The sequence below is a fragment of the Pediculus humanus genome, genomic scaffold (genome assembly GCF_000006295.1).
Source record: "Pediculus humanus corporis 1103172107540 genomic scaffold, whole genome shotgun sequence".
Lineage (NCBI taxonomy): Eukaryota > Metazoa > Arthropoda > Insecta > Psocodea > Pediculidae > Pediculus > Pediculus humanus.
Genome location: NW_002987155.1, coordinates 143,603 through 155,866, shown reverse-complemented (window position 1 = coordinate 155,866; position 12,264 = coordinate 143,603). Strand labels below are relative to the sequence as shown.

The 12,264-nt window shown below is 26.8% G+C and overlaps 2 protein-coding genes across 2 annotated transcripts; both read right to left on the bottom strand.

Moving 5' to 3' along the window:
* Positions 1-4,454: 4,454 nt before the first annotated feature.
* Phum_PHUM189520 (uncharacterized protein) lies at positions 4,455-5,036 on the bottom strand (the record flags this gene model as incomplete). The annotated part of the gene is made up of 3 exons (XM_002425229.1): positions 4,455-4,588; positions 4,685-4,799; positions 5,007-5,036. The coding sequence occupies 3 exons, from the start codon at positions 5,034-5,036 to the stop codon at positions 4,455-4,457; spliced, it is 279 nt and encodes a 92-aa protein (XP_002425274.1).
* A 789-nt stretch (positions 5,037-5,825) lies between these two features.
* Phum_PHUM189510 (uncharacterized protein) lies at positions 5,826-8,530 on the bottom strand (the record flags this gene model as incomplete). The annotated part of the gene is made up of 5 exons (XM_002425228.1): positions 5,826-6,171; positions 6,994-7,201; positions 7,338-7,531; positions 7,703-7,901; positions 8,491-8,530. The coding sequence occupies 5 exons, from the start codon at positions 8,528-8,530 to the stop codon at positions 5,826-5,828; spliced, it is 987 nt and encodes a 328-aa protein (XP_002425273.1).
* Between the last annotated feature and the right edge of the window lie 3,734 nt (positions 8,531-12,264).

Here is a 12,264-nt window from a genome sequence, read left to right as displayed (position 1 = left end):
AATAATAATGAAAAAAAACAAATGGGTCCTTGTTAAAAATGTTTTGCATATTTCTTAAGTAAATTTTAACTTTTCTTTTGATCGAAAAAAAATATATCACTCTTATTATTATTATTATTATTATTATTATTATTATTATTATTATTATTATTATTTAACAAATCATTACGATATATTTACATGTGAATTATATAGCAGTATACAAAAAAAAAATTTCCCGATTCCCTTTAAAATAGCGCGCGCGGCTTTATAGAAAAACGTTATGAAAAAAAAAAAAAAAGAAAAAAATCATTATTATTTTATTTTTGTTTACAAATTCGAGGGTTGTTTAAATTATGACGTCACGAAAGTAAAATTTTTCAAGGTCAACAACGTTTGCGAACGGAATGGATAAGCGAAAGCGGGAGAAAGAAAAGAAAAAAACAAAATTTAATGATGATGATGATGATGATGATAATAATAATAAAAAAAAATAATCCCGTATGGTTTTTTAATGGGTAAAAAATTTTTTTTTTTTTTTCGGATTTTTTTTATTAATTAATTAATTAATAAAAATAAAAACGGTGAATATAGCACGTGGCTCGTGTCACGTGATTTTAACCGGCACAAATCAAAAAAATGATTCGGTAAAATAAACTTAAAAATTAAGCAATTATAAAAAAAAGTAAGAAATTTACTTAAGTCAACGCAAACAAACAAGCGAACAAACGAGGAAAATTTTTTTTTTTTTTCATTGTAGTTAAAAATATATAATTTCGACACAATAGCACAACAACAACAAACGACAACGACGACGACGACAACAATTTTTAAATTTTACGGCTATAAATAATAAAAAATAATAATAATAATAATAATAAATAAAATTTCATGCGTGAACAAACAACTCAATTGTAAAATCGTGTCATTAGGTAAAAGTAGGAAGAAGACGTGGTTTAATGATTTACAATTCGCTATGAAATAATAATAATAATAATAATAATAATAATAATTGTTGTTATTGACTTGTAGTTTCCGACATATTTCTTTTTTTTTTATAAATTTCGCACGGGTGAAAAATTTCATTAAAATTTTTTTCCTTTTTATATTTACCGTAACCCAAATTCTTATTTTTTAAATAACAATAATAATAATAATAATAGATTTATTTAATTTTTTAAATGAATAAAAATTATTAATAATAATAATAATAACAAATCAAAAGATCGGAAATAATTTTAAATTTTAATCAAAAAAAAAAAAAAAGAAAGAAATGAAAAAAGAAAGGGGAAACTATAATTTTTATAGTCTATAAAATAAAATTTAATAATAATGATAATGATAATAATAATAATAACGATTAATAAAAACGATTGAATGTCCCTTACGGTAATTTTTTTCATTTTCTTTTTTTTTGGGGGGGGGAGCGAAAAAGTTTCGTCTACGATTATAAAAATTATCGTTAAAATTTCAAGTTTTTCCCTTTTTCATCCTTCTTCTCTCTTAAAAAAAATTTTCCAGAAATTTTTCTCCAAAAAAAAAAACAAAAAAATATGTTTTCTCTTACCTTTTTTCCATTCAGTTTTCCAGGTTTAATACCATTTCTCCAGTTTTTTTTTTTTTTAAATAAGCGAACCGCGACGTTTGTTTAAACCGATAAGCGAAACACTAAATAATTTTTCATCAACAACCACAACAATAATTAACTCGCGTGTGAATTAATAATAATAACAACAAACGGATTAAATAATTAATTAATTAATCGAATGATTATTTTAAAAAATCGTATTAATTATCATCATCATCATCATCATTATTACTTAAAACAATTAAATAAATTTACGTAAAAATAAAAAAATAAAAAAAATAAACGAATTTGATGATTATGGAAATTTATTCGAACCTGAATTTAATACAACACACGCGAGAGACAATATGAATGAGAGAAAAAAAAATGGCGGATGGTGTCGCCGGTAATGCACACGTGACTTTGACAACATGGAAGTAAAAAAAAAAAAAAAAAAAAAAAAAAATGTCTTCCACTACCGAACAAATTTTTTTTTTTTTTCTTTTAAAACAGGTACAATTGTTCTTCTTTGTTGTTGTTATTTTCTTTCACTTCCCGACATTGTAATAAAATATCAAACGATAAAATTTTTTTTTTTTTTTTTTTCTATAATTCCCGGGAAAAAAAGAAATCACTAAGTCCCCCCCCATTTTTGTTTGTTGTTGTTTGTTGTGAGGATAAAATATTTATCTGTTTAAAAAAATCATTGTCTCATATATTATTTTTCCCCGTCGCGAATTTCACGGTGAAAACAAACAAATTTTTTTTTTTTTTTTTTAGTTAAAATACAATTACCCATTTTGTTAATTTTCGTTTGTTGTTTGTTGTTTGTTGCAGGAAATTTTTCCTACATCGATATCGAAACTACGTGCCTGAAAAAAAAAAAAAAAAAAAAAAAAAAAATTAATTCGATTTATCGATCGCGTTTTCAAGGTTTCAAACAAAAAAAATTTTTTTTTTTTTCGTTTGTTTGTTTGTTTGTTCGTTCGTTTGTTAAGGTGCGAATAAAACCACCGAATTGAATCTGAAAATATTTTGGCAGACGAAAACCCGAAGAAAACGTGATTTACTCCGTGCCATGTTTAACATTTAAAAAATTTAAATTTTTACACGAAACGTGACGTAACACAAAAATTTTTTTTTTTCGCGTGCGGGGGGACTGGCGAAGGGGAGCAAGATGAAACGGGGGAAGGGGAGGGAAAGAAGAAAATCTAAATTTAATAATAATGATATTAAAATAAATAAATAAATAAATAAAATTAATAAGTTATCGTAAAAAAAAAAAATAATTTTGAAAAATCATCTGTATGCTTTAGGTAAAGCAAGTTTGGCAACCTCAACAAAACTTGAAATGTCGTCATCATCATCATCAGCATCATCATTATTATCATTATCATTATTATTATTATTATTATTAAATATGCGAATGTAAATTTCTTCTTAAAAAAAAAAAATTAAAAGTAGATCAACAATCGGTTATTTATTTTAAAATAAATTAAAGTTGTAGTTGTCGATTGTTGTTGTTGTTGTATTTCGTAGTCATCGCGTTTGTTAAGCAAATTTAAATTTTTTTTTTGGGGATCTATCATTATTATTATTATTATTATTATTATTATTATTATTATTATTATTATTAACTTTAAAATTTTTGGCAGGATAATTTTTATACTCCAGGGGGTGTAACCAGGATGCTGGAAAAAAAAAAAAACTCAACTCGGGTTATTAAAAGTTGGAGTCCTTGTAAGAGAGAAAAAAAAAACCGGCCCTCATCGTATCGACGACTCGTTTGTTTTACTTGTTTGTTTGTTTGTCTTTCCTCGAATGAGATTTTTTAAAAATTTTATTTCGTCACGTGACGCCGCCATTTTTTTTCGTTGTTGTCGTAGATTTAATCGTCGAATAAAATCGTAATTTTTTTTATTAAAAAAAAAAAAAAAAAGCAGAAGAAAAAAAAAAATTCGACCGCGGATTCGATCGATAATTAAAGAGCAAATAGAGTTCGTATTATCATTATTTTTATTATTATTATTATTATTTTAACAAAAACCAACATCCTGGAACGGATATGCTCCATTATTTATAGCGTTAAAATAAGTCGTCAAAAAAAAAAAAAAAAAAAAAAAAATTATCAACCGCAAAACTCATTAATAATGCATGCGTGTAATAATAATAATTATTATTATTAGTATCATCATCATCATTATTACGAAAATATATGTCCGTGCGTGCGTGCGTGCGTGCGTGTACGCGTTGCGTAACGTAAATTAATATTTTTTTTTTAAATGACGTGAATTAAAAAAAAAAAAATTTATTCGAGTTTATTAAAAATGGCGGAATTTTCCGATCGTCATCTTCCTCAATCGAAATGTATTGGAAAAAAAAAAAATTATAATCAACCGTGATTTATAAATAAATAAAAATTTTTTTTTTTTTTCAAATGTTTTCACACCTTGAAAAACGTCAATAATAATAATAATAATAATAATTAATCGATCGAACGATGATAAAATGGGAGGAAAAAATTTTTTTTTTTTTTTTGGTTTCGCAGGTTTGATAATACGTTTTTTTTTTTAATCACAGGTAGAATGACGGTGACGAGGATGATGATGATGATGATGATGATTTACACCTAGTTAAACTTACTCACCTTCAATTTAAATCCGTTATCATTATTATTATTATTAATTCCCCCCTTCTTCCCTCTCCCCAGTTTTTTTTTTTTTTTTAAATTTTTCTTTTGCGTCTCTGAAAACGCCTTGAAATTAACGTTTAGGCATTTATAAATACTCAAACTCACCAAACAAATTATAAATTTTTATTATAAAAATATGATTCGAATCCATGTTGTGCATATGATATCACGTGGTCATTTAACGAGGATGAGTCGTAGTCATTTTTCAATTTACGTTCAATATAAATGAATGTAAGTGGAATAACAATGTTCGGTCGTCATTATCAAATCAGGTTCGATATATTGTTGAACGCAGGTTGCGAACCAACCGTCACCATCCGTCGATAGCGGGTATATCATTTCGTACGTTTCTAAAATCAAAAAAAAAAAAAAAAAATATCCCGTAATAATAATAATAATAATGATGATGATGATGATTGGATTCGTCGTATCGTATCAATACTTACTTCCGGTTTCTAAAGCTAAGGTTTCATATTTTTGACCTTCGAGATTGTAAGTTATGTGACCCGTTCTCGGCGGAAATGCGGCACACGAATATTTAAGATCATAAGGATAGATGATCTGTAAAATAATAATAATAATAATGTATTATAATAATAATAATAATAATAATAATAATAATAATAATAATAATGTATAACAATAATAATAATAATGTGAATGATGATTACGATTGTGATGATTGGATGATTGATTTAATGAACGAAATGATAATTATTATTAATAATAAGATGATGATAGATTTATAATTGATTAACGTGTACTTACGCGTCTTTTAACGATAACCGGGCTAGACATTTATTATAAGTAACATTAATTACTTTGAATAAACCTTATTGAACTGATAATTTTCTTATAATAAATATGCATAATTTTTTTATTTTAACGTTTAAATTAAAAAGGGGGGAAAAAAAAAAATTTTGTTTCTTATCCTAAAATTCGGGGAGCCATTATTGTTTATTTTTTTCAATAATAATAATAATAATAATAATAATTAAATTTCCCGCTTTTTTTCGTTTGTTTTTTTTTTTAATATAACGTCTATGATTTTTTCATTTTGTTTCCGGTTAATTTCCGACGGGGAGAGAAGGGCGAACGGATTTTTTTTAAAAGTAAAATTTCGAATTGATTAACAAAAAAAAAAAAAAATTTATTAATAAAACATTTAATTATTATTATTATTATTATTATTATTATTATTATTATTATTATTATTATTATTATTATTATTATTATTATGTATAAAATTGATTTCGCGCGCGTAAAAAATTAATAATAATAATACTAATATTGATGATTTTTTTTCGAAATTAGTAAAAAAAAACAATAAAGGCGATGTAATGATTTTAAAAACCGTTCCAAACGAACGGATTCGTTCAAAATAAAAAAAACAATTATTATTATTATTATTATTAAAATTTTCTGTTTTTTTTCTTTCTTTCTTCTTCTGCGTGTAATTTTTATAAACTTTTAGAGTTTTTTTTAGAGTTTTTTTTTAGAGTAAAAAAAACTTTTCACGTTCGTTTTAAAATAAAAAGAACGAAGAATTGACAATTATATTGATGATAGCGATAATACGAACGAATCTCAGCAAACTATATGAAAAAAACACGACGTTCGCGATGCGAAAATTATAAATAAGATCAACCACGTAAATTGAACCGTTCGATTATTATTATAATAACATAAACAGGAACAACAACTTCTCAGTATGGGATTCGGTGTGAACGCTTCGATTTCTCCAATAAATTGATAGAACGCTTGAAATCCGGTACCGTCCAAACGATCGTTCGATCTAAAAGTAACGCGAAAAAATTCACGTTCGGATTCAACGAAAAACGGTTTCAATTGACCGCAATATCTCGAATGTTTTCGATCTCTCGCCATGTAATTAGAAAATTCGATATAGTCGCTTGCCGATATGGCTTCGCACCTGTAATAAAAAAAAAAAATTAAAAAAATGACTCGGCAATTTCTTGTTTCTTGTTTTTACATCGTAAAATTATTATTATTATCATCATCATCATCATCATCGTCGTCGTCGTGCATATTTTTTTTACTACGATAAACTAAAATTATAATCGAATTCAACGATTCGACTATTTCGGTCACTTCGAGTTAATTTTAATGATGGAAACGTGAGATCGATGGTTATAAGTTACAGAAAAAAAAAAAAAAAAAAAAAAAACAATTCGCGACGAATGAGAAAGAGGCAGAGAGAGAGAGAGAGAGAAATAAAAAGAGACGAACAAAGAGAGAAGAGAGGAAAGAGAAAGAAGAGAGAGAAAGAGAAAAAAAAAGAGATAAGAAGAGAGATAAAAGAAAAGACAGAAAGAGATACAAAGAGAGAAGAAAGAGAGAGAAAGAAAGAGAAAACATACAGAAAGAGTACTAAAGAGAACAGAGGCAGAAAGAAAGAAGAAAGAGAGAGAAGAGAAGAGAGACAAGAGTGAGAAACAAAGAGAGAGGAAAGAGAAAGGGAAAGAAATAGAAAGAGAAAGAAAGAGATAGACAAAGAAAGAGGCAGAAAGAGAGACAGAAGGAAAGAGAGAGAAAAGAGGCTCAGAGAGAGAAAGAGACAAAGAGAGAAGAAAGAACAAGAAAGAGAAAGAAGAAGAAAGAGGTAGAAAGAGAGAGAGAGAGAGAAGGAAAAAGGAAATTTCACAAATCGGTTGTTGTCACTACCGTTGATATTCACGAATAAACAATATTGCCAACATGCGTGAAAAAAACGAAAAAAAAAAAAAAAACTTACGGCAAAACTCCTTCCACGTCGAAATAACTAAAATGTAAATTAACTTTTTCTTTTTGACTTCCCTGAAAGAAAAAGTGACATTCCGTGTCACGCGGATAAAAACCGGGAAAATTCGGACTGGAAAATGTTCCATTACGTGATTCGTTAGAATTGAAAACAAATGCGCAGGGATATTCCGTCAATTGATGTCCTCTCGTCATTCCAAATTCTAAAAATAAAACAAAAACAAACAAACGCAACAAACAACAACAAGAAAAAATCGATCGCGTATCAAGAAAGTTATCGAATGTGACGTCATCATAATCATCGACATACGTCACAGTTAAAAAAAAAGAAAAACTCACTTTCCGTAAACGTGTAAAAAGCTTTAAATCCCGTGATGATTTTTCTAGAAGAATAAATCCCGCGAAATTCTAACGTTAGTCTCGGTCCGTTTGACATAAGGGATTTAGGCACTGAATTACCGCAAAACGAATCAATTTTTTCCAGTCTTCCTTCCGTATGGACGTAAGCATTTATCGAATCTAAACTTTCGCAACTTCCGGTGGGAAAAAAAAAAAAAAAAAAAAAAAAACAAAATATCATCGTTAATAATAATATTCTTTTTTTTTTTTTTTTCTGGCGGGAAAATCGAAAACTATTCAAAACGATCGAAACAACAAATAAGTATTATTATTATTATTATTAGTATTTCCGGTTTCCGGCTTACTCTTTGTGTTCCCCCGTCGCCGTCGCCGTCGTTTGAGGCAAATTAAAATCCAAAAATTTCACTTGAATTCTTTCTCTTCCGCGACCTTGAAAATCGTATCGGCAACGAGTTCTCGGCGGATACGAATTCGGATATTGGGGAGACGTGAAAATTCCACTTTTTGACGTGTCACTTGAAAATAATTTGTCGCAACCGGAAACTGTAAAAAAAAAAAAAAAAAAAAAAAAACAAAAAAACAAAAAAAAAACCATCAAATTCATACAAATTCGCGATCGAGTATTTTATCCCCATTTTAAAAAAAAGTTATATTTTCCATTGCGTCTCATTTTATCGTGGCATTAGAAAATATGTTTTTTTAAAGCCGTGGCACTAGAATTTTTTTTTTTTTTCAATAAGAAAAAAATGTAATCGGAAGGGGGGAGGGAGAGGGGGAAAGGGAGAAAAAAAATCATCTTTAGAAGTTTTTTTTTTTTTTCTGGAAAATTCGGTGAGAAAATTGTTAAAAAATTATATTTAAAAAAAAAAAAGTTTTCTTTTTTATTTTCTTTTTTAATTTTTAATTTAAAAATTTGATAATCCGCAAAAAAAAAAAAAAAAAAAAAATTTTCTTTCAGGTTTTTAAACAATTTTTTAACGGCCACCGATTTTATAATAAAAATTTAAAATGAAAAAAACTTTTTTAAAAAAAAAAAAAATTATAACCATCAAGTTATAAAAAAAAAAAAAAAGACAAGACAAAAAAAAAATTCCAGTCGTCGGTTTCTCTCTCTCTCACGCTCATCACTCACCACCACCACCACCACCGCCCCCCTCTAAACCCCTTCCCATTAAATTTTCCTTTTTTTTCCCATGATTTTTCATTTTAGATTTAATGGAAAAGAAAAAAAAGAAAAAAAAAAAATAAGAAAAAATTTAAAATTAAAATTTTTCTTTTTTTTTCTTGTTGTTTTTTAAATTTAAAATTTAAAAAAGTTTTCCCGCCTTTTTTTTTCCGGAAAAAATATTTCATTACCCAGTAATTTATTAATTACGTTTAATTTAATATTTAAAAAAAAAAAAAAAATTATAATATTAAATTCGATTCATTATCATATAATTAAAATTTAATTTTCCAGTTCCAGTAAAAAAAAAAACAATACGTGGAAAAAGAAAGAAACAAACTACAAAACGGAAACGGAAACGATTTCTATTATTTTTTTTTCTAATGTCACGTTAAAATTATTTAAAAAAAATTTTTTTTTTATTCAAAAACTTTTTACTCTCCCTCCCTTCCCTTTCCTCCCCGAACAAAAAAAACTGGAATAGATTTTTTTCTTTTCTTTATTCCTCCTTCTGGAGAATAACAAAAAAAAAAAAAAGATACGAGATAAGGAAAGTAGGAGCAGCAGAAGACAACACAAAAGAAAACTTTTTTTTATTTTTTTTTATTTTTCCAAACCTTTTAATTTATTCTTATAAAATTTAATTTAAAAACGAAAAAAAAAGATGTGTAACCTTTTGTGGTAACCTTTTGACCTTTATAAATAAATTTTTTTTTTTTTTTTACCTTCCAGAGAAATAAAAGAAAGAAAAAAAGAGAAAAAACTTTTTTTTTTGTAACTCATTTAAATTTAAAATTATTATCGATCGATTATTGATTTTTTTTTTTTTTTTTTTTAACGAGTCGAGGATAAATAAAAACATTTTGGAAAACTATAATCCGGAAACTTGAATACCCCCTTCCCCTTCCCTCTCTCTCCGCCTTCCCCCTTCCCTCTCTCTCCGCCTTCCCCCTTCCCTCTCTCTCCGCCTACCCCTTCGAAATTAAAAAAACCTTATTACGGTTTATGATAAACGCGCCTAAAAAAACGGCCGTTTTTCATTTGATGAATTTTTTTTTTTTTTTTTGTGAAAAGGTCATTGCCTGGGTTAAGGTTCTGGAAAAACGAAAAAAAAAAAAAAATTTGCAAAGGATGGGGGAAGGGTGGGGGGCTGTGTGGAAAAGGTTACCAAATATTAATAAGGTTAACAAAGGTTATTATTATTATTATTATTATTATTATTATTATTATTATTATTATTATTATTATTATTATTATTATTATTATTATTAATGCAAAACGGTAAAATTATCAAAACATTACAAGTCAAAAAAAAAAAAATTTTTATTTTTTGTAATTTTTAAAATTCGCGCGCAAATTTTTGCTTTACTCCCCACTTCTTCCCCTTCTCCTCCTCTTCATTTGTATTTTTCTCGTTGAAATGATGAAATTCGGAGTTAATAGGTTTTGTAATTTTTCCAAAAAAAAAAAACTGCGTGACCGACGGTTAAGAAAAAAATTTTCTTTTTTTTGTTATCGTGTAGGAAAAATAAATTAAAAAAAAAAACCTTTTATTGCCCTGTAATTTCAGTTTGCCCCACTTCCTCCTCCCCCCAAAGTCATTTTTTCCCCGTTCTAGAATTTTCTGAATGTAAACATAATAATAATAATAATAATAATAATAATAATAATAATAATAATAATTTGTAAAAAAAAAAAATTTTGTTTTTTGTTTTTCTTTTCCCCCCGAGTTTGTGAAGGGAATGAAATATTTTTCTTTTTTTTTTTAAAAACGTAAAAGACCGCCCCTTTCGAAATTTAATATTTAATATTAATAATAATAATGATGATGATGATGATGATGATTTTAATTTAAATGAAATTCCCGTCGGGAGCGATCAAAAGTCGATCCGGAGGAAGAAAAAAAAATTGAAAGAATGATAAGGAAAAAAACCCCGGGAAAATACAAAAAAGAGGGGAAAGAAAAGTGTGCGTGGGAGGAGGAGGAAGGAAGGGAAAAGGGGCCTCGAGGGGGCAACATTAAAAAAAACTCAAGTTTTTTTTTTTTTCCAATAATTAAAAAAATTTTGACTTACTTGCGGCGCTGACGAAGGGCCCGTTGTCTTTAATCGATTTCGAATTGTAATTATTTATCCTTTCTAATTCTGTAAGAAAAAAAAAACGGAAAGTTAATAATAATAATAATAATAATAATGGTGATGGTGATGATTGCTCCCTTCCCCCCTCCCCCCCCGTTGAAGGGGGTTAAAAAATTTAAAATAAGTAGGGGAAAAAGAAAAAAAAATTTCGAATTTTTTTTTTTTTTTTTCCTTTCCGTTTTTTTTTTTTTTACTACCTACGCTCCTGTTTTTTTTCCTTTGATAAAAAGTAAGAAAAATAAATAAAAAAAAAAAAAAAAAAAAAACACCAAAAAGGAAAAAAAAGGAAAAAAAAAAGGAAATTTTTTAGCGTGAAAAAAATGAGAAAAAAAATTCCAAAAATTTTTTTCATTTTTTTTTCCGAAATCCTTCTCACCTTTTTTCTTTTTTTTTTTTTTTTTTTTTTTTTACCATCGTTTTCATTTTACTCCCTTTAACCCTTCATATTTTTACCTTCTTATCTTTTTTCTTTTCTCTTTCCCCCCTTCCACCCACACCCCCACACCTCCCATTCATCCCAAATTATCCAGACAGACTTTAAAACTTTTCAATTTCCCTTTCCCGATTCAATTTTGCGTGTTGTTGTTGTTGTTGTTTTCCTTTCTCTTTCTTTTTTTTTTTTTTTTTATTGTATTGAAAAATTTTTTCCTCATCGTATCCCCACAAATATGTCCCTCTCTTCCTCCCCCTTCTTCTTTTTATGGATGATACCGACGACGATAATAATAATAATAAACATTCATAACAAAGGATTTTTCTTGTGGGTAAAATGTCGTTAATAGAAAAAAATTCAATGCGAAAAAAAAAAAAATGGATAAAAATTGATGATGACGACATTTTCGTAACGTTACTTTTTACGTCATGCCTTTAGCAAAATTAAAAAAATTAGATGATAATAATAGTATTAATATTAATAACAAATATGGCGGAAGAAGATATTAAAACACGGATAATCCAAAACCTATCGAAAGTAACAAATAAAAAAAAAAAAACTTGTCGGCAGAAAATAATATTCCAGAGTCCTATTTTCGTAGAATTATTATCATTATTATTATTATCATTATTATTATCATCATCATCATCATCATCATTATTCGTATTATTATTATTAATAAAATAAAAAAATTATTATTATAAAGAAAAAGAAAATTTTTTCCTGTTTGTTTACACCACGAAAATAATAAAAATAAAATCGAATAAAATTAATAAATTATCATTATCATCATCATCATCGTCATCATTATCATTATTATTATTATTATTATTATTATTATTATTATTATTATTATTAAATGATAATAAATAAACTAAATAAATTTATTAATTATTTTTCCTGTAATTAATTAACAATTATACACAATAATGATGTCATCATCATTTATTCTCTCTCACTCTCTCTCTCTCTCTCTCTCTCTCTCTTATTTATAATAAAAAAGAAAAAATACGTTATGATTTTTAAGAATGGGGAATTGGGGAGGTGGGAGGAGGAGGAGATTGAAAACGTAATTTTTTCCTTCGTACACAAAAACTACAAAAATTATTTAAAATCGAATTTTTTCTTTTTTTTTTCCAAATGGTTTAAATTTTAATGTGACGTAATTAT